Genomic DNA, 24,972 nt, shown 5'->3' with positions numbered 1-24,972 from the left:
CTGGATAATAAATAAATTACAAAGTTTAAGAGGCGATTATTCAGGTACTAACTTCCAAAGTGACTATCCTTTATTCCAAGTGTATCTCTCAGTCCTGGATGCATGATCTACTTGTACTTGAACTGCTTCAGAATGTCTACATTCGCTTTCTGTATTTCATGGAATATAATTTCCTGTCTCTCTGTAGTGACTGCAGTTCAATCCAATAAAAAAAATGCATCGTTATGCCATTAGTCTCTTCAAACTGAGGATTCACACCTGAAAATGAGCTTTGAATGAGGGGAAAAATCAGGATGCATCCAACATCTGTAAACATATAAAATTCTTTGCCTTGCACAGTATTATTAATCCAACACTGCAAAAAATTTCTAGATAAATACTTGGACAGTGCAGCTGCATGTGGTGTTTAGGTGGCTGCCAGTAATGTAGATATCACAAGAGAGTAGATTGAAAACCTGCATACAAATTTTATTGTACAGAATATTTTTCAATGTTTTCAGATTTCAGTTTTAAATAAATCATGCATTTAAGGAGATGGAATAGTATGCAATGAGAAGACAATTAGTGCACACTCCAATATAGTGAAACAACTGGTGCCCTTCACTCCATATGGATATTCTAAACATCATCTCAACACGAGTTCCTCTTACAGTCACTTTATTAACAACCTAAATGACTGTAATCAAGATGGCATTGGCTAATATAGAAAACACAAGTTAAGGACGAATAGGGGCATTTGTAGAGATTTTAAATGATGCTTCCTTCACCCCACAAGCTGCAAATATTTGCATCTGCATGGGACAAGTAAGTATTCATAAAGTGTACAGGTGCATAAAGCAAGCAAAAGGACCACAGGAAGTGTCATGTGGTGAGCTCTAACTTGTAGTGCCAGAATGATAGTGGTGGTTGAGGGATTTGAGGGGGCCTGGTTGGTGGGTGTGGGGGGATTGAGAGAGAGGAGGGTCTAAACCTTGTGCTGAAGTCCAAATTTCTTTCTCACCAGCACTTATGCTGCCAAATTTACCTATGCCACTGTGGAGCAGTAGGGAAAGGAGGGAGTGCTGCAAGTGTCTTTAAACAAAAACAAACCCAAAGTAATTTGAACAGAATTGAAAAAACCATTAAAAATATTGGCTTTAGAAAAGTGACATGAAGAAAGCAGTGACAATAAGCAGGATCCACTGCATTTTAATTCCGAATGTACACTAGAGACATGTTCTGTGTATATAACTTGTCAGTCTAATATTTAGCATTATGTTTTTACAGAATCTTATTTTTAAAAAAAAGTGATTCAAAACATGTTTCTCAGAAACTAAAAGAGTCCTTCAGTCACCAAAGGGTCAATTACCCAAGTTCCCTTTCAAAGGGAATCTTCTGTACACCTAAATACAGTAAATAAGTTGCAAATTCAATGTTGCACTATAACTGGTGGCATACAGTACTGCAGCATTTTTTTCCATAGCCATCTTTATGTTGTAAAACAAACTTTGATTAGACCAAGATGCTGTAAAAAAAATTGATTTTCAACAATTTTAAAATATAACCTGAACAAGTAGTGGGTACAGCCCTTTTAAGAGAAAAAGCTTCTTCCTGGGCAATGGCCTGCACATGCATGTTGAACAGTGTCAAACTGAAATTTTAAAAATGTCTCTAGTTACACATTGCAGCCTTCATGCAGCAACTGTATAACAAAGAATACTGTGATTTCTGAATTTCCGGAAATATTTTAACTAACGCTTTCGTTGTTTATAACTGCATATTTTATGACAGCTATAGTGTATTGAATATCGCAAATATATTAATTTCAAAAGACTGTACAAGGCCAAAAACATAGTCTAAAATCTCTTTAAAATGGGCTAGACAGAATAGGTGTTTTTCTTACAGAAACATATTGGATATCCTTAAAATATCCAAACCACTTTTAATACACCTCAGTACTAAAGCAAGCACTTCAACATGTGTATTATAGAATTAGCTTATAAATACATTACTGACACGATTGTTCTGTAATGTTCAAAGAATGGATGTTAACGTGACCAACATTGAATAGACCAGTTAATCATGTATTCTGAATAAAATCCAATAATAGTGATAAGGAAACAGGTTTCTATAGAACAAAGGGTACTATGTTTAACTGCACCATTAATATTACACAGTGGAAAACGTGATTCAATGCTTGAAAACATGCAGGTTGGTGCAGAGGCTTTTGAAGAGACTGCTCTGTACTTGAAACATGATTGTACTATGTAAGGAAGGGCCATGAGAAACAGGTGTGTTGAAGTACAAAGACAGACATGAACTCAAGGTGATAGATTTGTTTTTTTTTAATTAACTGATATTGGTTGGTGCATTCAGAATTCATGATTAACAACTCATTTTTTTTTAAATAAATCAAGCATTTTCTTATGTTCAGTAGTCATCAAGTGTCTCAATTTCTCCCATGTTCAGACGCTCAGATGAAGCATTTACAGAAAAACCTATGGAGAGTGGGGGAAAAAAAAAAGAAAAAATGATTTCTGTTGACATGAGCATCAAACTAGAAAATAGTTTCTGGCACATCACTGTTTTTAGAAACCTTTTTTGCCATTATGGATAGTAGGTTGATATTTGAACTATACCCAAGCTAACTCAGTAATCATAGCAAGCTATTCTTGGGCAATTTTAATTAAGATAACACCCAGTATTACTCTATGATATCGGAAATGTGTTGTGTGTGTTACCTGCAGCAACAGTTAAATCCCAGAAAAAACGTTTAATTTAAATTCTTCATCTGTAGTGAGAAAACAATATCATGCTTTTAAAAAAACATACCTAGCATGTCTAATCTGACACTAAACACATTGTCAAAAACTAATAGAAACATTTTCCGTGTACAACATATTGCAAATTTAAATAAGACATTATCCTTACTGGATTTATATCTTTTAATTCTCCAGATTTATTTTGAAGTCAGAATTGGAATTCATTCTTAAAGGTCTCAATACATGATATTAAATGCATCTTCATACATGCATCTTCGCAATAACCAATCCAAAGCAGCTAGTTTAAAGTGTATACCTGCTTATTTAATGTTATCACAGCAATTGCAAATAAGCATCCACCAAACTACAGACTTCATAGAAAGCAAATCAAAATGATAAGTTTTAAGGAAGCTATCAGAAAGATCTATTTAATATTTCAGATCCACAATGCTGCCAAAGTGAATTTCATTAATGAGTTATTTATCCCCAATAGGAAACGCATACGGTAAGAAGAGTTGAGCTTGCCAACTGGAATAAAAGTGGGAAGAATGAATTTGGCCAACCTGCTGAAAAGGGCTAAATCCTACAGTGCAGAAGTGATTAACGCATCAAATCTAAAGATAATAATGATAACAGTTCATTTATTTTAAAACTGGTCTATTCAATTCCGTTCTCATTTCTTATTTTGGATAAGCCAGGTGTCGAACAGTGAGGTCCTAAACCAAGCTATTATATAAACTTTAAAGGGAGTTAGCTTGCTCTGTATGAGCACTGCACTCATCCAACAAAGACAGTTCACATATTCAACAATACTTTGGTATAGGTTAATGATTGAGTAATTATGTTTTTAGATTAGATTAGACTTTAACTCAGCTTAAACCACGCAATGGAAGCAGAAAGCTGATGAGTTTTATTTGTGGAGTCAGAAATGGTGACTTGCCCTGTCAGGCGAGAGGATCATCTGAAATAAAGAAAAACTGACCCTACGTACTAGCCTTTATTCTACCTTTCCAGCTTCTATTCATGACCTGGTCTATATCAGTTATTGTGGAACATGGATGACTTCAGTACGTGCTGCATGTTAATAAGTTTTCTGTGCAATTATAAAGTACTATGTAGAGACTGAAGCTGATATGTAGATAATCAAGAATAGATTTGTGCTTGTATTAACAATAGTATTAATCAGTTCACTTAGTTGAGCTTCTGGCGTATTTATTATTTAAATATAGTTATGAACCTCACATCTTATCACCTAAAATGCCAATGCATTCAAGCTATTCAAGCTAAAGTTAGTTGGTCAATCAAAAATGTGTTTCTGACAATCAGAATGAAATTATAAAAACTCTGCTGCGTTTGTTGCTTTTCTTGCTTTCAAAATGGTGCAAAGAAACAAACTTCAGCAGAGAAGCAGCTGCATCAGGTAATAACAATTAGCACAACCAGCTGTGAGTCGAGATTTAGTGTAGCATTCTGCTCACATCTAGATCTCACCAAATGTTTTACAACTAATGAGCATAATATTATCTGTGAACTCAAATTCTAGCATTGCTTTGAAAAGGGCATACTAACCTAAAATGCTGGGATCAGCACGTATCATCTTCTGTTTTTTCTTCTTTTTCCCAGACTGCACAGATTCAAAATTAGACTGTTGATTTCTGTTGTGATTTGATGGATAGATAGGCTGTAGGCCTGTATGACTCACCGTCCATGCTGAATCCTGAAGCATTTTGAAAAAACATGCCGGCACATTAAACAATGTTTAAATTACACACATTCAAAATGCCAATTTTGGTGGTCATCAGCAATAACCCTTTTGATCTTAGATTTTTTCCCTTTTGAGACAGTCTAATGTGCAATTTTTGTATATGTTTTGTAAACAACCTATTTCATTTTCTTTTCTTTCCATAGAAATGAAAAGTGGAAAGTTACAGGATTAATAGTACTGAATATTGTTTGTTTAAATCAAATATTGCCAAAATAAATCACATTATGCTGTCACGTCATAAAACTCTAAAATTGTGAAATTACATGTGCAACTGGTGTGGTGTGGTAATTTTACAAACTATTTATGTTGCATGATCAGCATTAAGATTCTGAGAAATTGCTATCATGAAAACTTCATTTTGAAATGCAACTTGAACTCAATTATAAAAAAACAACAATAAACTTCTATTCATACAGCATGTTCACACCATGGGGACATCCCAAAGCATTTTATAGCAAATGAAGTACTTTTGAAGTGCAGGTACTTTCAAAATAAAGGAACAGCAGTTAATTTGAACACAGCAAGTTCCAAAAATAGCAGTAGTGATTCTGGGGCAAGTGGGAGCCAAGGTAGGTTAGCAATGATAGAAGAGCTGGTAAAAGAAGTTATATGCAGAATATGACACAGATATAACAAATAACAGATATTTGAGTAGGTTGAAATAGTAGTATAATTGTAGGATCCAAAGGCCAGACGAAAGCTTCACTGGCAAATGGATTAAGACATAGACAGAAGCACACAGCATTCATGAATTGGAAAGACGTGGCTTAACCAAGAACCAAGGTAAATGAGTGAGCAAAGGGGTGATGGAAGACTGAACAGCGTGATTAAGACATGGATAGAGCGGTGGGTGACTTCAAGTGAACAGAAAGTAAAACACGGAATAGCAGCAAGAGGTGTGCTGAAGATAACAAGTGCATGAAGGAGGATTTTGGCAGCAGAGTCAGGGAAGAATTTGAACATGACAAATGTGCAAATAGTTCGTCTTAGTGATCGCATGAATAAGGTTGTAAGTTCATTTCAGGGTCAAATGTGACAAGTTCTGAACAGACTAACTTAAGTCCAGACTGTTGTCTGGGAGAGGGATAAACTGAGCAGTTAGATACCAAAGTTTGGAGCAGGTCCAAAAACAATGATTTCAATCTTACCAATATTTTATTCGGGAAAATATTTTCCCAAACAGTAGTGAAATAATTTAGAAGGACTCCAGTTTGCAGCAGGGTCAGCAAGGAACAATGAAAACAACAGGGAAGCCAATGGAACTCACTGAATAAGGCTAGATGCAAGAATGTGAGGACAGGAATGTGCCATTGTTGGAACCTCTGATTACAATAGGTTTGACAAAAGTTTCACCAAAGTTGGTCAACTGAGAAGAACTGAAGGAGTGAAAGATCAAATATATGAACTGCTAATGGTACACAGTCTATTCTGCTACAACACGTGTTTCTTCAATGTGAACTGGCTTTAATGAAATTGAAGAATTTAGACTGTTATCTGTAGAACATAAACTTCCCTTGTGTGTTGGCTGTAATGTAATTCCAGTCCCATTAGTTTAAATGGTGCGGTTATTATGCGATTTTCTTACAACAAGATTGCATGAGAACAGAACTATTGCATTATATCCGAGTCAATATATTGCATTATATTCAGGAAGTATAATACAGTCAGAAAATGTCATTTGTGAAAAAGACAGAAGGAATAAAAGAGGAGCAGAAAAGTACAGATGAAATGCCAAGATAGAGAGAAAAATGAAGGGCAATTAAACAATTGGTCTCTTCCTTGGCAGACAAGTCTTGAGTGAAGGCAGAAGTGAAAATGCACGTGCTTAATTACTCATGGCTTCCAGCATGTCCTAAAATTACTGGGCATGCATTGGCAAAGCCTGGTAATGGCAAATGGAGACAACTGAATTTGGGTGATAAATGGCACCTGCAGTTGTATGTTTCATACAAGTATATTAGGACAAGTGGATGGAGTGAAGACAGAGTTCAGAACAGATGGTTTGGCTGTTGCTACTGCCATCTTGTGCCATCCTCTCATTCACTGCAGATCAGCAAATACCCTATGACATCAGTCATCCAATGAGGCCTCAGTAATACCCATTTTCTGGTGCTCTCCATCTTGCCTTCTAGAAAAGATCTCTTTACCATTTCAACTTTGATCAAATGGCTAAAATACATTTTCTTTTCTAGATGATACTTTATAGCTTTTTTTCTTACATCTTCAAACTGTTTTGCTATGGGGTGTATATATATATATATATATATATATATATAGACACACACACACACACATATCAGTTTCAGGGTATATCTTAGCATCCACATTTCAAAAGTTTTCATTCTCCTTCACAGATCTTCACTTAGTCGTAGAATCATAGCAATGTACAGTATGGAAACAGACCCTTCAGTCCAACTCGTCCATGCCGACCAAACCCTTTATATTATATACCTATCCAGATGCCTTTGAAGTGTTGTAATTGTACTAGCCTCCACCACTTCCTAAGGCAGCTCATTCCCTCTCTCTCCCCTCTCCACCCCCCCCACCCCCCCCATACACACACACACACACACACACACACACACACACACACACCCCTCTGCATGAAAGAATTCCCCTCATCCTTAAACCTATGCCCTTTAGTTCTCGACTCCCCCACCCCAGGGAAAAGACTTAGTCTATTTACCCTATCCATGCCCCTCAATTTTATAAACCTTTATCAAGGTCATTTGTCAGCCTCCAACATTCCTGGGAAAACAGCCCTAGCCTATGCAACCTCTCCTTATAGCTCAAATCCTCTCCATATAGCTCAACATCTTTGTAAATCTTTTCTGTACCCTTTCAAGTTTCACAACATCTTCCGATAGGAAGGAGACCAGAATTGCACGCAGCGTCCAAAACTGGCCAAACCAACGTCTTGTACAGCCGCAACATGACCTCCCAACTCCTGTACTCAATACTCTGACCAATAAAAGGAAAGCTTACCAAACACTTTCTTCACTATCCTATCTACCTGCGACTCCACTTTCAAGGAGCTATGAGCCTGCACTCCAAGGTCTCTTTGTTCAGCAACACTCCAGAGGACCTTACCATTAAGTGTACAAGTGCTGTTAAGATTAGCTTTTCCAAAATGCAGCACCTTGCATTTATCTAAATTAAACTCTATCTGCCACTCCTCAGCCCATTGGCCCATCTGATCAAGATCCCAGTGTAATCCAAGGTAACCTTCTTTGTTGTCCACTACACCTCCAGTTTTGGTGTCATCTGCAAACTTACTAACTATACCTCTTAACTTCACACCCAAATCATTTACATAAATGACGAAAAGTAGTGGACCCAGCACTAATCCTGTGGCACTCCACTGGTCTCAGGCTTCCAATATGAAAAACAACCCTCCACCACCACCCTCTGTCTTCTACCTGAGAGCCAGTTCTGTATCCAAATGGCTAGTTCTCCCTGTATTCTGTGAGATCTAACCTTACTAACCAGTCTCCCATGGGGAACCCTGTCGAACGCTTTACTGAAATCCAGATAGATAACGTCTGCCGCTCTGCCCTTATTAATCCTCTGTTACTTCTTCAAAAGACTCAATCAAACTTGTGAGAAATGATTTCCCACACACAAATCCATGTTGACTATACCTAATTAGCCCTTGCCTTTCCAAATACATGTACATCCTGTCCCTCAGGATGCCCCACCCAATGTTTCAAACACATACAGGCAAGTGCATCGAATGTAGCCCCTTATAATTTCTTTCTCTTGTTACAAGCTGAATTTTGTTAACATATTGTTGCCCCTTCTGCTTACTGTTATCTTTCTTCTAATTTCTGCATTCCAATTGCCATTTTTGTTGTCAAATGTGTGTGTTCCAGTGTGACACCTTCCTCTAATCCTCACTCTTTCTTCGATGTATACATTTGAATTCCCATTAAATGTGAAAGACAAAAACAATCGTTATTTTAAACTTCTTGATATATCTGACCTACGATATTTTGTTGGGCTTCTCCAATTCTCTAAACGGCACTGTGCCATCAGCATACTAGCATTGATGATCTCGCCTCCAATTTTAACCCCTAATTCTATGAATATAGGCGGAGTCTGATATACAAACATCTGATGTATGAACGCTCATACCGACAAACTATGTTAATATTAAAGATGTTACATGTGAATATTTTCCCATAATTACAAAATGCTAATTTTTATTGTAGTGTTGTGCGTCATGTTGCGTACAAACTCATTTACAAATGGAATCCATTCACAACAAGCGGCCCCTGGATTGTGTATAGACTGAGTAACCTTGGCAACACTGCAGTCTTCGATCTCTTTACATGAAACAGGTCTGAATTGTTCTTCTAGTCTAATACTTGCTATTTGGTCCCATCACTGGCTGTGGATAAATCCCTCGTGTTTATCAACAGAATATTTCAACATATTTAACAACTTTTGGTATCAAACATGATCAAATGCTTTATCATAGCCTATGAAGCGCAATGTAAATATTCTTGTTTGCTTGCATTCATTTAATGAAGTCTGCTCTCACTTTAAAAATTCCCTCACTTGTTCTTTCTCTAAACCCAGACTTTGTTTCTCCAATCTCTGCGTCAAATACGTTGTGTGTTAACTAGCAGATGCTTAAAATTTAGACTTAATCATTAAAGAAAATCCCACTTTAAATTATTTTGCATATGGTGATACTGTGTTCAACTAACTGCTTTGCCTGTAAACACTGGAGTTTGGCAAACATGGTGCTATTGTTTAAGAAGGGCAGTAAAGACAAGCCAGGGAACTATAGACCAGTGAGCCTGACCTCAGTGGTGGGCAAGTTGTTGGAGGGAATCCTGAGGGACAGGATATACATGTATTTGGAAAGGCAAGAACTGATTCGGGATAGTCAACCTGGCTTTGTGCGTGGGAAATCATGTCTCACAAACTTGATTGAATTATTTGAAGTAACAAAAGGTGACTGATGAGGGCAGAGCGGTAGATGTAATCTATATGGACTTTAGTAAAGCGTTCAACAAGGTTCCCCATGGGAGACTGATTAGCAAGGTTAGATCTGATGGAATACTAGGGAGAACTAACCATTTGGATACAGAACTGACTTAAAGGTAGAAGACAGTGGGTGGTGTTGAAGGGTTGTTTTTCTGACTAGAGGCCTATGACCAGTGGAGTGCCACAAGGATCGGTGCTGGGCCCTCTACTTTTTGTCATTTACATAAATGATTTGGATGCGAGCATAAGAGGTACAGTTAGTAAGTTTGCAGATGACACCAAAATTGGAGGTGTAGTGGACAGCGAAGAGGGTTACCTCAGATTACAACAGGATCTGGACCAGATGGGCGGAGAAGTGGCAGATGGAGTTTAATTCAGATAAATGCGAGGTGCTGCATTTTGGGAAAGCAAATCTTAGCAAGACTTATACACTTTAATGGAAAGGTTCTAGGGAATGTTGCTGAACAAAGAGACCTTGGAGTGCAGGCCCATAACTCCTTGAAAGTGTAGATAGGATAGTGAAGGCGGCGTTTGGTATGCTTTCCTTTATTTGTCACAGTATTGAGTACAGGAGTTGGGAGGTCATGTTGCGGCTGTACAGGACATTGGTTAGGCCACTGTTGGAATATTGTGCGCAATTCTGGTCACCTTCTTATTGGAAAGGTGTTCTGAAACTTGAAAGGGTTCAGAAAAGATTTACAAGGATGTTGCCAGGGTTGGAGCATTTGAGCTACAGGGAGAGGCTGAACAGGCTGGGGTTGTTTTCCCTGGAGCGTCAGAGGCTGAGGAGTGACCTTATAGAGGTTTACAAAATTATGAGGGGCATGGATAGGATAAATAAACAAAGTCTTTTCCCTGGGGTTGGGGAGTCCAGAACTAGAGGGCATAGGTTTAGGGTGAGAGGGGAAAGAGATAAAAGAGACCTAAGGGGCAACTTTTTCCACGCAGAGGTTGTTATGTGTATGGAATGAGCTGCCAGAGGATGTGGTGGAGACTGGTACAATTGCAACATTTAAGAGGCATTTGGATGGTTATATGAATAGGAAGGGTTTGGAGGGATATGGGCCGGGTGCTGGCAAGTGGGACTAGATTGGGATGGGATATCTGGTCAGCATGGATGGGTTGGACCGAAGGGTCTGTTTCCATGCTGTACATTTCTATGATTGTATCCCATATCGTGAAGTCCTAAGTATTTAGATAACTGATTAACCATCACTGAGAAGTAGGGACCTCTATGTATGGTTTAATATGTCTACCATTTAAATGCAGTATGTTGTAAACCAACCTGTTGTTGCCGTACTGGCTGCTGTTGCTGTTGACGTTGTTGGTTGGCTTTCTGTTTGGCACGTCGGTCTAGGAACTGCTTTGCAAAGTCTTTTGTTTCTGGCGTGTCACCAAGGTAAGCTCGGACATAATCATGGACTTCATAAGGAGAGTCAACTTCTTTCAAAAATGAGACAAACGTAGGGACTGTAGATGAATAAACATGAAAATTAAGTTGATCCTTGGAATAAAATGAGATGCACTCAGTACACATACCATAACATCAACAATGCCATCTCAAAATCCTAAAAAGACTTTTATTCTACCTTCATTTGTCTTAACCTTTACTTTCAACATCGATTTCTACACCATCCCCCAGAAATATATTCAATAGTAGAATTGTTTTATGCAGATGCAAAAATAAAGTTGATGTTGAAAAATACTGGCATGTAACTACACTGGATTTTGACATTTTGCCTCATATTTTGAAAATATCAGAACAATATCCAAATTTGAAAATAGTCAGAATTAAAGGAACAGAAATTAGATTGGGTAGTGCAGAACATGCTAAAAAATAAAAGTTATGCTGTCAATGTTTTTCATATAGCACTCAAATTTCAAAGAATTCCACATGCATATCGCAGGAGAAGAACCGGGTGTTGATTGCTTGGCAAGTTGTCACCGATTCATCAAGACATACCATGAAGAATGCACCAGTTAACTCAAATCTTTTGTTTACATTCAAACCAAGATAGAAGAATAATAAGGCACTGCCCTGGGGAACACCTCAGGAAAAAATTGTTGCCAAAACTTTTGTATAGTTGAAAGGGATTCAAATATGTTCTTTACTTTTGCAAACATAAGTGCAATTTCTCGCAAGCATAACTCAATCGCATTGCAAGTGTGGTTTAAAATGGCTGTTACCATAATTCTCAGTAAAGTTGGGATAGCTTAACAAGTGCTGTCCATTTGCAAAGTACATTTTCACCATTGTTGCAGTGGCTTTCAGGCATCAAGACAGTGCTCGCAGTCCTTGAAGTTGGTTCAGCATGAAATAAGGAGAAATTTCTTCGATCAGAGCTCTCAATCACTATCCCCTCTAATATTCTTTATGGTTGTGTGCACCTCCAGAGTCTATGCATGGCAGCGACTTCCAGAAATCAAACTCAATGTCATGATTGGCAATTATTATTGAAAGAACAAAAATGTAACTCTGCAAACTGATTCCTACCATCCAAATTATTGGCTGTGTTAAGAACGTGCAACATCTGTTCACACCACAAGGTAAATCCATCTTGTGACTTGTTCACACCCTGAAACAACTTCATTAGCTTTTCCTCCTCTTCGGCCTTTTTATTTGCTTTGTTCTGAACTCCATGGGACTTTCTGAAAGAGTACCAAATTATCTTGCATTACATCCTGCATGAAGGAATCACATTTCATAGCAAAAGTATAAAACTGATCATATTCAAACATGAACTGTGATTTTTCTTCAGGGAGTGGAGATGTGCTGTAACTTCAACTGCAAGGTTGGAGGTGCTATTACATGTGCCAGTTCCATGCAAGTTACAGTAGCTGAGATTTTACAATTCCAGTAATAGTTGGGTACAGCAAATACAAAAAGAAAATCGAATTTTACTCAGGCTAAGGAGAGGGTAGGGCAGTTAGTAATCTAGAAACTTCAGAAAAGTTTGAATTGTTGAGTTTCCACACAAGAGCAGCATAATTGAGAAAAGCAAATCAGCAGAGCCCATTCTAAAAGATGATGCAAAACAATTGCAAACTACAAAGAGCACATATCATCACCAATTACCCAAAAGCTTAATTATCAGTGATTCTAGTCTAAATGTTACAACCCAAATTTGTACTTCACATTGACCAAAACTGATGAGATTGATCAATAAAAGAGCAATTAAAGACATTGTGACTGTAGTTTTGTAATGATCAACAAAGTAGACACATTTTCATAGAGATTGAACAAGAGCCCATGAAAAATACAGTTAAATAACTCATGTTTCAGAGTACCTTTTTAAAAAAAAACTGCAATATCAGAACAACATTGATTGTTGACAATGGCAAATATAGCACCAGAGAAGTTAAAGTATGAATACTGCAAGAAGAAAGGACTCATTAGAATCTTCTATCAAGTGCAGAACTTTACTGAATGCTTATTCAAAGCTTTTAAAATTAAGCAATCTCTTGGATTTGGACAAATTATCAGAATGCATGCTTATTGTTATTGTAACTGCTGAATTACTTTGAATGTTCAACTAAACAAAACATCAGCCCAAAAGGCTACCCTTATTCAGTCACATCCACAGACACCCCTTTCTCCACAAAATCTTGCAAAAACTTTCCATTTTTGTACAAGGTCAAATGCCAACTCTATTTAGTGAAATAATTATTTCCAGTATTTGAATGATATTACAGTACAATATCAAGTATATCATGACTTTTCCTGATTAAAATAAGGTGTCCTCTTACCCAGGGTTAGAATTGTTCTTGTTACTTTTGGAGAGCTGGTTTCTTGCTGGAGGACCGACTTCTTTCACAGCCTCATCCCAGAAGCCCACATTTGTGTTCTTGTGGTCTGGAGCACCCCATACACTGCTAATGTCTGTTCCCCACTGGTTGACAGGACTGGCATTTACTGAACCCCATACAGAAGTAGTGTTCACTGGTAAACTGGAATGCTAAATGAAAAGACAGACAATATGGAAGACTTTTAAAAAAAAACTCATACTGCAAAATACTACATTCATTAAAGTTTCCACATTTACTGAAAAAGCAGGGGGGAACAGAGGGAAAAAGCGGGGGGGGGGGGGGCGAGAAAGCGGTGAGAGGGGAGGGCGGGCGGGCGAGGAAGCTGGGAATCAAGTCTTAGAGCTGTACTTGTGACTGATCAACAGCAAGAAATACACAAATTAAAACTCTTTGGACATCTATTATACAGGATCTAAAATTTCTGGATAGCTTGCAAAATTCACCCTTCAACCATTAAATATTATTTCATAATGGAGGCATAATGAAATCTTATAAACATTCATATCATAACACATGGACAATTACATAAATAGAAAGAAAGAAAAGTGCAATGCCAGCAACTTTACCAGGAACAACAGAATCCAGGCTAATGATTTAATACAGTTGAACAGTTTCTACCCAGGGAATGTGTATCAGTCAGCTATTTCAATATAATTGTTTTAAATGAGCTCTCATTCTTTTATGCAAGTTGCAAGCACTAAATCTACTAGATTATGGAAAATACTACTTCAATGGATTGAAATGATATACATTGAGGAAGATTTACACAGAAGGGAATTTTAGGGAAAAAAGTAATTGCAATTCAATTGATCATGCTTAGACTTAACTGTATCGCTAATACCAGTGATCATTCAAATTTACTCAGTACTTTTTCATTTATTAACAGACAAATATTAACTGTACAAAAACCGGAATTCAATCAAATAAAACATTGTAATGCATATTAATGTTTTTAATCTATCAAAAGAAACTGATAGAAGTTTAAAAAAGTCACATTGTAGTCATTTATTAGGATTTCTCCATAATACGTTAGCAGCTGATTACAGAAAAGCAATACATTTTAAATATTACAATCTTTTGATGCAAAATGTTCAATTCCACTGAGTTGCTACTCTACAATTCTAAGAATCACGCTCAATACTTTTGTGTGAAAGGTTATTGTTCTGAAACATGAACCCACTATAGATCCTGCTTGAGATGCCTTCCAGTATTTTCTATTTTTATATCAGATTTCCAGCAGCAGTATTTAGTTATTCCACAATAATTGAACTGATTTATTAAAAATGAACCATTAGAGCTGGAGACACATCTGAGGAATGTAATAGTCAAAAACAAACTGGTCATGCAGCTAATACTGGATGACAAAATAACCTTTGCTCTTTGATAAGGCAAAAGACTGTAGTTGAACAGCCGATCAAAATCAACATGGTTTTACAAGAGGGAAATTTTATTTGACAAATTCATTATCATTTTAAAGCATGTTAATTAACAGAATAGATAAAGCAGGATCAGTAGATGTTGTATACTTTTATTTCCAATAAAGGTACCACACAAAAGACTAAGGGGTTCATAAAAAGTATATCAGCATAAAGGACTGACTAAATGACAGGAAGCAGAAGGTTGCCACTTCCAAAATGGCTGTACTCAGAGTGCCACAAGGAACAGTGATGGAGGCCTCAACTATTTACAACTTACATCAATTACTTAGATGAAAAGGCAGAGAACGTATCTAAATTTGCTGATGACAAAAATCGTTGAAAAGATAACCTGTGGGGAGGGTGGAAAATCAGTAAAGTCACAAAACCAGATTAAATGAGTGGGCAATGGCAGATGGATTATAACACGGAGACGTTTGAAGTTAGTAATTTTTGCTGTAACAGCAACAGCAGGGGTGGGGCGGGGCGGTGTGTGGGTGTTGGATGGGATGCTTGTTGGAGGGTCGATGGACCAAATAGCCTACTTTCACCTGTAGGGATTCTATGAAATCACCATCTAGAACAGATGAGGAGAAATCACTTCAGTCAGAAGATTTTAAAATCTTCAGATTTCTTTTTGGCTGAGGTTTGTGGATGCTTCATCACTGAATATATTTGAAGGCTGAGACAAACACATTTTGATCTTTCAGGGAATCAAAGAATATGGTGGGAAAGTGGATCTGAAGCCCAAGATCAGTCATGATCATATTGAACAACGGAACAGGCTCAACAGGACATGATCTACTCTTGCTAGTTCTTGCATTCTTGTATTCTAAGCCAGGAACTGTAATTATTATTGGGCTAAATAGGGCCAATACAGTGTTTATCTTCAATTTCCACTCATGCCCTCACTGAGCAAATTTCATCCACAAGATCTATCTCCTACAGCTGAGAACTATATTTGCACTGAATGCTTTGCACAGTATTGTCTCTAATTAATATTTTCTCTGTTGCTAAAGGATTGATTACATTATAAATAATGCACTAACTTCAGGTACTGTTCATAACTACAAAAACAGAAATTGTTGGAAAAACTCAGCAGACCTGGCAGCATCTTTGGAGTGAAATCAGAGTTAACGTTTTGGGTCCAGTGTCTCTTCTTCAGAATAGTCACTGGACCCAAAACGTTAATTGATTGCTCTCCACAGATGCTGTCAGACTTCAGCTTTTCCAACAATTTCAGCTTGTGTTTGACTTCCATCATCTGCAGTTCTTTCGGTTTTTTAAAAATTGTTCATGACTGTTCTGAAATAGCTATCATCTAGTTATTCACCTAATTGATAGAATTATCTGGGAATATTGCTTTATCTGGGAATATTAGAGAGAGAGGAGAGTGTTAGGAATGTGGTTTCAAAATGAAGAATGCCCCTGGGTTTGAGATCATTAAGATCCCAGCACCAGGCTTGTAAGATAGGACCTTTGAAGTGCTTTTCCAAGTTAAAGAATTAAGGAAAAAAGTCAGAGAACTGAAGGAAAGGGAAAGACCAGCATCAGGTAGCAACGCAAACAAACAGCCTTTCAGATGTTAGATTTATAAACAGAAGCACTACCTTCGGGATTAAACAGGAAGATCTTACAAATAAACAAGCAACATCCAGTTGTACTTGCAGCATTTAACTAAGAGACAAGTGAGTCAGTAAACATTTCAGGAGAAAGTAACTCAACTTGCAGCTGTAACTTTGAATGGATGTTTAAAGCTGAATTTATTTAAGGGATTTAGAATAACCCAAAATACAGACTATTTGCTGAACTTATTCACAAACTTCAGGGAGAAAAGGCCTAGGACTTATGGTCCACATCGAAAGGTTATAAGAGGTTGCTGCTGAGATAGTGAATACACTGCTGAGATTTTCCTAAAGACACCACACACAATGTTAATTTGCAAGTTCAGTGTTCGAGTTGGAAGCAAGGTATTTGCATGGATCGAGGATTAGTTAGCAGATAAGTAGTAGGGATAAACTGAGAATTTACAAATTGGTAGAACAGGAACTTAGGAACAATAGTAGACTAGTCAGCCCCACAAGCTTTTTCCATTGTTCAACGAGATCATGGTTGATCTGCAGCCTTATTCCAAATACTTCCCTTTGCCCATACCTTTGTTTAACTAAAATTGCTTTTTCTCAGATTTTGATTTAACTGATTAAACATTAACTGCCGTTTGTGAAGCGGTCAAAACATCTACCACCCTTTTGTGTGCAGAGGTTTCCTAACATTTCTCCTGAAAGGTCTTGCCCTAATACTTATGACTCTCTCCCCAAGTTCTCGAATCACCATTATTGACAATAGTTTATGAACCTTGTCTTTTCCTGTTAATATCTTGAAGTCTACGATCAGATCACCCTTTAACCTTCAAGTCCAGGTATCATGTTTGTAAATCTGTGTTGTATTTCCTCCAAGTCGAATATATATCCTTCCTAAGATGCGATGAACCACAATGAACCATATGGTATAGCCTGTTCCTAGCCCCAAGTTTTATCTTCATTAGTATAAATAACAAAACTTGATAAATAGTTTAAGTTGTCATTGTACAGCGATGAGAAATCCGTGCAGAATATGCACCCGCATTTCTGTCAGCTCTTCCCAGGATAATCCAGTGACACAGTACTTTGCTTATATATCCATTTTTTTCCTTAGCTCTATTGTCCACATAATATAGCACAACTGTGTCAATTTGCTGGGCACATTTTTACCCATTATAATTACTTCTATTAAGCTATTCTTCTCACAAAACTCACGTGGTTCCGCTCTGATCCTATTCGCTTAGTAGATGCTTCCTCTCTTTTCATCGTTACAGCATTCTTACACGATGACTCCTCATGACAAGCAGAGAGATTAAGCTTTACTGCTGCTGACTTATTTTGGTATGCAAGGAGAGGGGAAAAAAATGTCAAAAAAAAGCTATGTAATTAGGAACTCTCACAGTGCAATACTTTATTATAAACAATTAAGCTCAAGAGTCTTTGATTCACATTGAGTGCCACAAACCAGGTGAAAACAATAGAACAGAATTTCAAGAGTACTGCTTTCTGTCTCCTGCTGAATTTCAGCAGAAACCACAGATTAATAGTTTTAGCATTCAGACATGACTATTTAACCCAAGTTATAAAAAGCATCATAGAATCACACAACTCTCTCCTGAAATTCCAGAAAAATTATTTAATATAAATTTAATACTCAATATTTTATGTGCATGCTGAACAGGAGATGTGGGTGAAGTTAAAGCATTTTTCCCCAAGTATTTCAGGTGTTGGAGAACAGAAATTGGTATCAGAAAGACATGAATCCAAAAGAATTGAATGGAGTTAAGTTAAATTAGACACAATGGTACAGATTCATAATATTCCTATATTTCACTGCAACAGCTATACTGAGAGCGAAATAATGAAAGCATGCTTGATTGTTAACATGAAGTTTAATGAGGAATATTTAAATTAGAAATTGAAGGTCAACTTTGAGAATATGTGCGAACTAGATAAGAAATGATAGATTTCAATTTTCTTCTGTCACAAATTCTTTCAGGAATACAAAACTTAGTGAGAAATATTTGTCGAGCTTTCATATAGATGATAGCATCTCAGATTATCACAGGTGTGACAAAACAAACGTCAAACTCAAAAATCTGAGTAAGTTGATATGTGGTGTAGAACAGACTTCTATATCCAATAAAGGTGATCTCACTCTGGAAGATACATCTAACTGGTATTATTTCATTTTTTCCCCCAAGTTTTCTCCGAGTATTAAACCACTTCTTAAAAGCTATCAATTTGGTTCAGACAACTCTTTCCAGAAGGGTAACACTTTTGAAAAGCCCTTTGTGATAATCAAGCTCTTATTCTTAAAATTACTGACTCTCAACATTACGATTACTTGGCTAAATTATGCAAGAAATAGCTTGACAGGAGGAAAATAACTAACAAGTAGACATAGGTGGAATTCTGCACTTCAAGAACATCAGAGTATATAAAAAAACTGATCGTACTAACAGAATGTCTTTTGTTACAATGTTACTGACAAGTTTGTTGGGAAGTACGTGGAAAATATCTCTCTCAGAGGAATCTTAGTACAGAGCTTAAACTATATACTTGATTATTTGGGATCTAGTGGCAGCGATTTACCAAAGTCATACACTGCTCTATCGAGCAGTAAGAATTAAGACTTATTTTGATTATCATTAGACTTATTTCTATTATCGCAGGGCATCAAACATTTCCCCATGGTGAGGAATAAAGTTATCGGCAGTAGGAGAATACTAGTTGACTTTCTGTAGGTTCTCAGTGCATTTCCCACATCAGCTCCTGACGAAGAAGCTTAACTTGTGACAAATGTATTTTCATGCCCTATTTTTCCTTATGTTTTTGTGCTTGGAAATTACAGTATATCTTTGCAAATGTACAGTAATTTCTGAACAGAAAATCACAAGGAAAAATACTCAAGATGTTTTCTGCAATTAAAGTCAATTTTATTTGGATAAATTGTATAATTATAGAAGTGTGGCAAGCGACAAGACCTACTCTTGGGAAATAAAGCAGGGAAGGTGACTGAGGTGTCAGTGGGGAAGCACTTTGGTCCAGCGACCATAATTCTATCTGATTTAAAATAGTGATGGAAAAGGATAGTCCAGATCTAAAAGTTGAAGTTCTAAATTGGAGAAAGGTCAATTTTGACGGTATTAGGCAAGAACTTTTGAAAGCTGATTGGGGGTACATGTTTGCAGGTAAAGGGACGGCTCGAAAAAGGGAAGCCTTCAGAAATGAGATATGCCTGTCAGGGTGAAAAGAAAGGCTGGTAGGTATAGGGAATGCTGGATGAATAAAGAAATTGAGGGTTTGAGTAAGAAAAAGGAGGAAGCATATGTAAGGTATAGATCGGATAGATTGACTGAATCCTGAGAAGAGTATAAAGGCAGAAGCAGTATACTTAAGAGACAAATCAGGAGGGCAAAAATAGGATGTGAGATAGCTTTGGCAAATAGAATTAAGGAGAATCCAAAGAGTTTTTACAAATACATTAAGGACAAAAGGGTAACTAGGGAGAGAATAGGGCCCCTCAAAGATCAGCAAGGCGGACTTTGTGTGGAGCCGCAGAAAATGGGGGAGATACTAAATGAGTATTTTGCATCAAGTATTTACTATGAAAGATATAGACTGTAGGGAAATAGATGACGACATCTTGCAAAATCTCTATATTACAGAGGAGGAAATGCAGGATGAGTTGAAATGAGAGGTGCTGCATTTTGGGAAAGCAAGTCTTAGCAGGACTTATACACTTAATGGTAAGGTCCTAGGGAGTGCTGCTGAACAAAGAGACTTTGGAGTGCAGGTTCGTAGCTCCTTGAAAGTGGAGTCGCAGGTAGATAGGATAGTGAAGGCGTCATTTGGTATGCTTTCCTTTATTGGTCACAGTATTGAGTACAGGAGTTGGGAAGTCATGTTGCAGCTGTTAGGTCACTGTTGGACTATTGCGCGCAATTCTGGTCTCCTGAGAAAGATGTTGTGAAACTTGAAAGGATTCAGAAAAGATTTACAAGGATGTTGCCAGGGTTGGAGGATTGGAGCTATAGGGAGAGGCTGAACAGGCTGGGGTTGTTTTCCCTGAAGCGTCGGAGGCTGAGGAGTGACCTGATAGAGGTTTACAAAATTATGAGGGGCATGGATAGGGTAAATAGGCAAAGTCTTTTCCCTGGGTTTGGGAAGTCCAGAACTAGAGGGCATAGGTTTAGGTGAGAGGGGAAAGATATAAAAGAGATCTCAGGGGCAACTCTTTCACACAGAGGGTTGTACGTGTATGGAATGAGCTGCCAGAGGAAGTGGAGAAGGCTGGTACAATTGCAACATTTAAAAGGCATTTGTATGGGTTACGAATAGGAAGGGTTTGGAGGAATATAGGCCGGGTGCTGGCAAGTGGGACTAGATTGGGTTGGGATATCTGGTCGGCATGGACGGGTTGGACCGAAGGGTCTGTTTCCATGCTGTACATCTCTAGGTTGACAGCTCGATGCCAACTAATATTTTTCCAAAAGTAATTAAATCATTTTAAGTATTCAACCCTTCTACTATTAGTCTTAACTAAATCATGATCAATGCCTGACTTTTTCTGAGCCAGGTTTTCAGCTAACTTAAAACAAAGCTAGCATTAAAAAAACACACACCCTACACACCATTTATTTATTTAGAATACTTACTGGTCTTGTCTGTGTCTTGTTCTCCTGCTGTTTTTGCATTTGCTTGAACTCCTCTTGCTGTATCTCCAGAAGTGATTTGGTAGTGACTGAAGGTTTGGGAATATTTCCCCATCCTGACAGTTTCTGCTGCTGATTTTGTTGTTGCAAAATTTTCATCAAATCCTGTTGCTGCCGCCGTTGCTATTGGTAAGTAAAACACAACCAAGTATTGGCTAAAATTTTTACAAAACTGTCACCTGATTTGGTCTCAACTGGACTGCTGCATAGTTCTGGATGCCAGACTTTAGGAAAGGTATAAATGAGTTGAGGAGGAGCATGGCAAAGATTCATGACAACAATCCCAGAGATGAAATTCAGTAACTAGAAAGGCTGGCAAAGTTTGGATTGTTTTTCTTGAATTGAAGATGATGAGAGGAAATCTGATGAAGGTGTTCAAAATCGTGAGGGGTTTAAACAATAGACAGGGAAAAAAATGTCTTTGGGAGAAGGATCAGGAACAAGATTTAAGGTAAGTGACAAAAGGCTCAACGGCAATATGAGGAAAAACATTTGCATGCAGCGACTGGAAGGGATATGAAATGCACTTCCTGAGTATGTATAGGAAGACATGTTAAATCAGGGAATTCAAGAGGGAATGGTTATCCTGAAAAGGGGGATGGGAATGTGAAGGTGGCATAAGTGGCACCTGATAAACTAATCCTATTGAGGCACCCCATTAACAGTGGGGTGAAAGCCCCATTTCCATCCTCTAACAAATCTGTGATATTATTAAGTATAACAAAAAAATGGATTTCACCTGGAATGAGACAGTAATGTTCACAAATTTTTTTTTAAATTGGGTATTCTGTTTGCATCCTTCATTCCCAAGATCAACAGCAACCTTTAATCAGATTCTTTCAGACTGTCCTTTGTATTTCGATCTTAATCAAATGATACCTTAGGCAAGTCATAAATGTAGGTTTGTTCTCTGAGCTGGAAGGTTCATTTCCAGACGTTCCGTCTTCCTACTAGGTAACATCTTCAGTGGGCCTCAGGCGAAGCAATGTACATGATTCCTGCTTTCTATTTATATGTTTGGGTTTCTTTGGGTTGGTGATGTCATTTCCTGCTCTTTTTCTCAGGGGGTGGTAGATGGGGTCTAGCTCAATGTGTTTGTTGATAGAGTTCTGGGTGGAATGCCATGCTTCTAGGAATTCTCGTGCGTGTCTCTGTTTGGCTTGTCCTAAGATGGGTGTGTTGTCCCAGTCGAAGTGGTGTCTTTCCTTCTCTGTAAGGGTGAGGAAATGTCTGGAAATGAGCCTCCCAGCTCAGCGAGCAAACCTACATCCAGAACCTCAACCTGAGCTACAAATCTCCTCAAAACTCATGGTGCAAGTAAATCTCACAGTCCAGTTGCAGAGACAGTCGCTGAAGGCCTCAAGCATACTTGAGGAACAATGCAAAACCAATATAGCATTGAACATGTTAAACTTTGCAGAGTGCAGAATAACAGTTTGGTTAAGAGGACAATAAAGAAACAAAAAGTTGATAAAAGCACAGTTAAAACCTTTAGTGGCACTGGAGGTAAGAACAAAAACAGGCATCATTATTAAAGTGGATGTAAATGGTCTTAGTACAAGACAGAATGTTAAAGTTGAAGTATATCAACATGAATAGGATGTTAAAGTCCCACATTACTTTTTTTTCATTAGGAAGTCAGTTGTTAAAAGGAAGAAAAGGATGTATTTGAGTGGGGGATGAAAATCAGTGCCAATCGAGCAGATATGTTCTTTTGTGTTTCTAAAGTTCAGTTGAAAGAAATGCTGACTTACCTGATACGAAACAGACAGACAGCAGAAAGATAATCATGGATCAAAGGAAATTGAGATACAGAATTTCTTTTTTGTTGCTCAGTGGGATATTTCAAAATACTAAATGGTCAGATCTAGAAGCAAAGACATTTCTGCTACCTTTAAGGATGAGGGGAGATTTTTGAGAAACATCTATCTTATTCATTGCCAAATACATTGGAAACATTTACTCTTGGAACAGTGTGTAAAAACAATTGATGGAATAACATTAAGTCTTGAATCAAATGAAATGTACTAGCGACTTCAAGATTTAGAGGGAAAGCTTCAATAAACTGTATTACCTCTTCGCGTAGCTGCCGTTCTCTTTCCTCCTCTAGTTTCTGTATCACAGCTAGTGACAGCGTACTCTGGGTTTGCGATGAAACTGATGACGACTGCTGGCCCCATGTTGAAGAGGAAGGAAGCTAAATAACAAAAAAAAACTAAATTAGAACAAAACCGAAAATAAACAAAAGCGCAAGCATATCGAGGAGAGTAGTTTTGATTCCAGACTAGTATAGTTGATTTCCTATTTGTATTCAATAGATGAAATCAAAGTTTCTTAAGTCAGTCGTGCTCATCGGTTGCATTTAAAAAGTGAGCATTTTAAAGAGGTGGTGTCAAGTGCACTCCACATTTTAGATCATACTTAGATTTTGTGTAAAGTCAGAAGGGCAACACATGATTTCCTCAGATACCATAATTCTTATCCTTCAGAGGCAAAGTGTGCTTCAAATAAGAAAATAGGAAAAAGAATAAGGTCTTGCCTGGCATAAATGTTACTTATGATTCCAGGTATTGTTACTACTGGAATGAAATCTGGCTTGATCAATTTATTTTTGTTTTATTTAACATGGCGTTGCTTCACAGAAGCATAGAGTGTTAAGCACAGAAGGCTTGCAGAATTGGTTTTAACAATAAAGCTGAACACCAAGCTATGTGAAAACACAGCACAATAAGATCCCACCTATTCCTCAACAACAACATTTTACCAGTGTCAAAATTTGAAGAAAGCTTCCTTTCCTATCTATTCTGGACTTAACAGTTTTCTTAGTTCCTGTCCTTAGAGTTGTGAAGTCTGCACATTTTACTCCAATCTTGCACACAATCTTATAAAAATCTGCAGATTCCCAAATAAGCACTCCTGGTCTGCAATCTTCACAAACTACACTCTTATGCAGAACTTTCAGAACTGCTTTGAGCAATCTTTTTTTCTAGAAGCATCTGACTTCAGTTGAATATTCAGCTTTTGGAACGAAACTAAAAGAAAACTACTTCTTCTACAAAACCTGAAGGGCAAATGTTTGCTCTATCCTGTCATAAACTCACATAGCATAAACAAACTTCTATTATCACTGAATCCTTACAAGAATCTGCTCTTTGACATGTACAGCTTTAAAATCATGATTACGGAAAGGCTGACTTAAATCTATTCACAACATTAAATCAGAGAGAGGAAGAGGGAGAGATGTACTGTAATGCTGCTGCTATAGAGAGCTAGCAGTTATAATCTTTAACTATTCGGAAGATTAAAAATTACATGATCAGTAAGGCAACTTCAGGTATAAGTTGTGCATTGAATTTGATTTGAAGTGGCCAAGTTTGAGAAAGTTGAACTTGAAGTACACATCCAGATATAAAACTAAAATGAGACAGTTACAATGCCCTTTTGATTTAATTCATCACATTCAATCTAGAGCAGACTTACCAAGTTTAGTGTATGAAATAAATGATCGACCTTGTTTTCATGAGTGGATTTCAGAGATTGTCAAAATAGGCAAATAGCAAACTTCAGAAATAGTGAGTAGAAAATATTCATTTCATGGAGTCAGAAGTACTGTATATATTTCCAAAATTTGTTTTTTTTTCCTCATTTAAAAGTGGGATACTTACAAAAGAAACCAGGAACAATATGAGTCAGCAAGAATAGAGATGGAAAATGCGTAGGTGGTGCCAGAGAGAATTATGGAAGAGTTATTGATGACTTTACATTTAGCAAAGGTCTAGGTGATGAACTTAGCCCAAAAGCATTGAAATAATTGAGTTGGTTGGTGAGCAGAGGCGTTGAACAGAAACATGCATAAGGGTTGTTGCTGTACAACAAGATTGGACAGGAAGCAGTGACAAGAGGTGGTGGAGGGCTTTTTGATGAGGAGTTCAGCTTAGTTTGAAGATAGTA

The 24,972-nt window shown here is 37.5% G+C and overlaps 1 protein-coding gene across 1 annotated transcript in view; it reads right to left on the bottom strand.

Annotated features, from left to right (window-relative positions):
- Nucleotides 1–313: 313 nt before the first annotated feature.
- Nucleotides 314–24,972, bottom strand: part of gigyf2 (GRB10 interacting GYF protein 2) — a 220,117-nt gene continuing 195,458 nt past the window's right edge. Inside the window, exons 23-30 of the mRNA XM_060834883.1 lie at nt 23,096–23,218; nt 20,965–21,144; nt 17,519–17,635; nt 13,249–13,457; nt 11,996–12,150; nt 10,787–10,971; nt 4,311–4,458; nt 314–2,477 (exon numbers count right to left, since the gene is read on the bottom strand). Coding sequence (XP_060690866.1) covers nt 2,410–2,477; nt 4,311–4,458; nt 10,787–10,971; nt 11,996–12,150; nt 13,249–13,457; nt 17,519–17,635; nt 20,965–21,144; nt 23,096–23,218 — 1,185 coding nt within the window. The 3' untranslated portion in view covers nt 314–2,409. The remainder of the gene's footprint in view (nt 2,478–4,310; nt 4,459–10,786; nt 10,972–11,995; nt 12,151–13,248; nt 13,458–17,518; nt 17,636–20,964; nt 21,145–23,095; nt 23,219–24,972) is intronic.

The sequence above is a fragment of the Hemiscyllium ocellatum genome, chromosome 13 (genome assembly GCF_020745735.1).
Source record: "Hemiscyllium ocellatum isolate sHemOce1 chromosome 13, sHemOce1.pat.X.cur, whole genome shotgun sequence".
Taxonomy (NCBI): domain Eukaryota; kingdom Metazoa; phylum Chordata; class Chondrichthyes; order Orectolobiformes; family Hemiscylliidae; genus Hemiscyllium; species Hemiscyllium ocellatum.
This window is presented reverse-complemented; position numbering and strand designations above follow the sequence as displayed.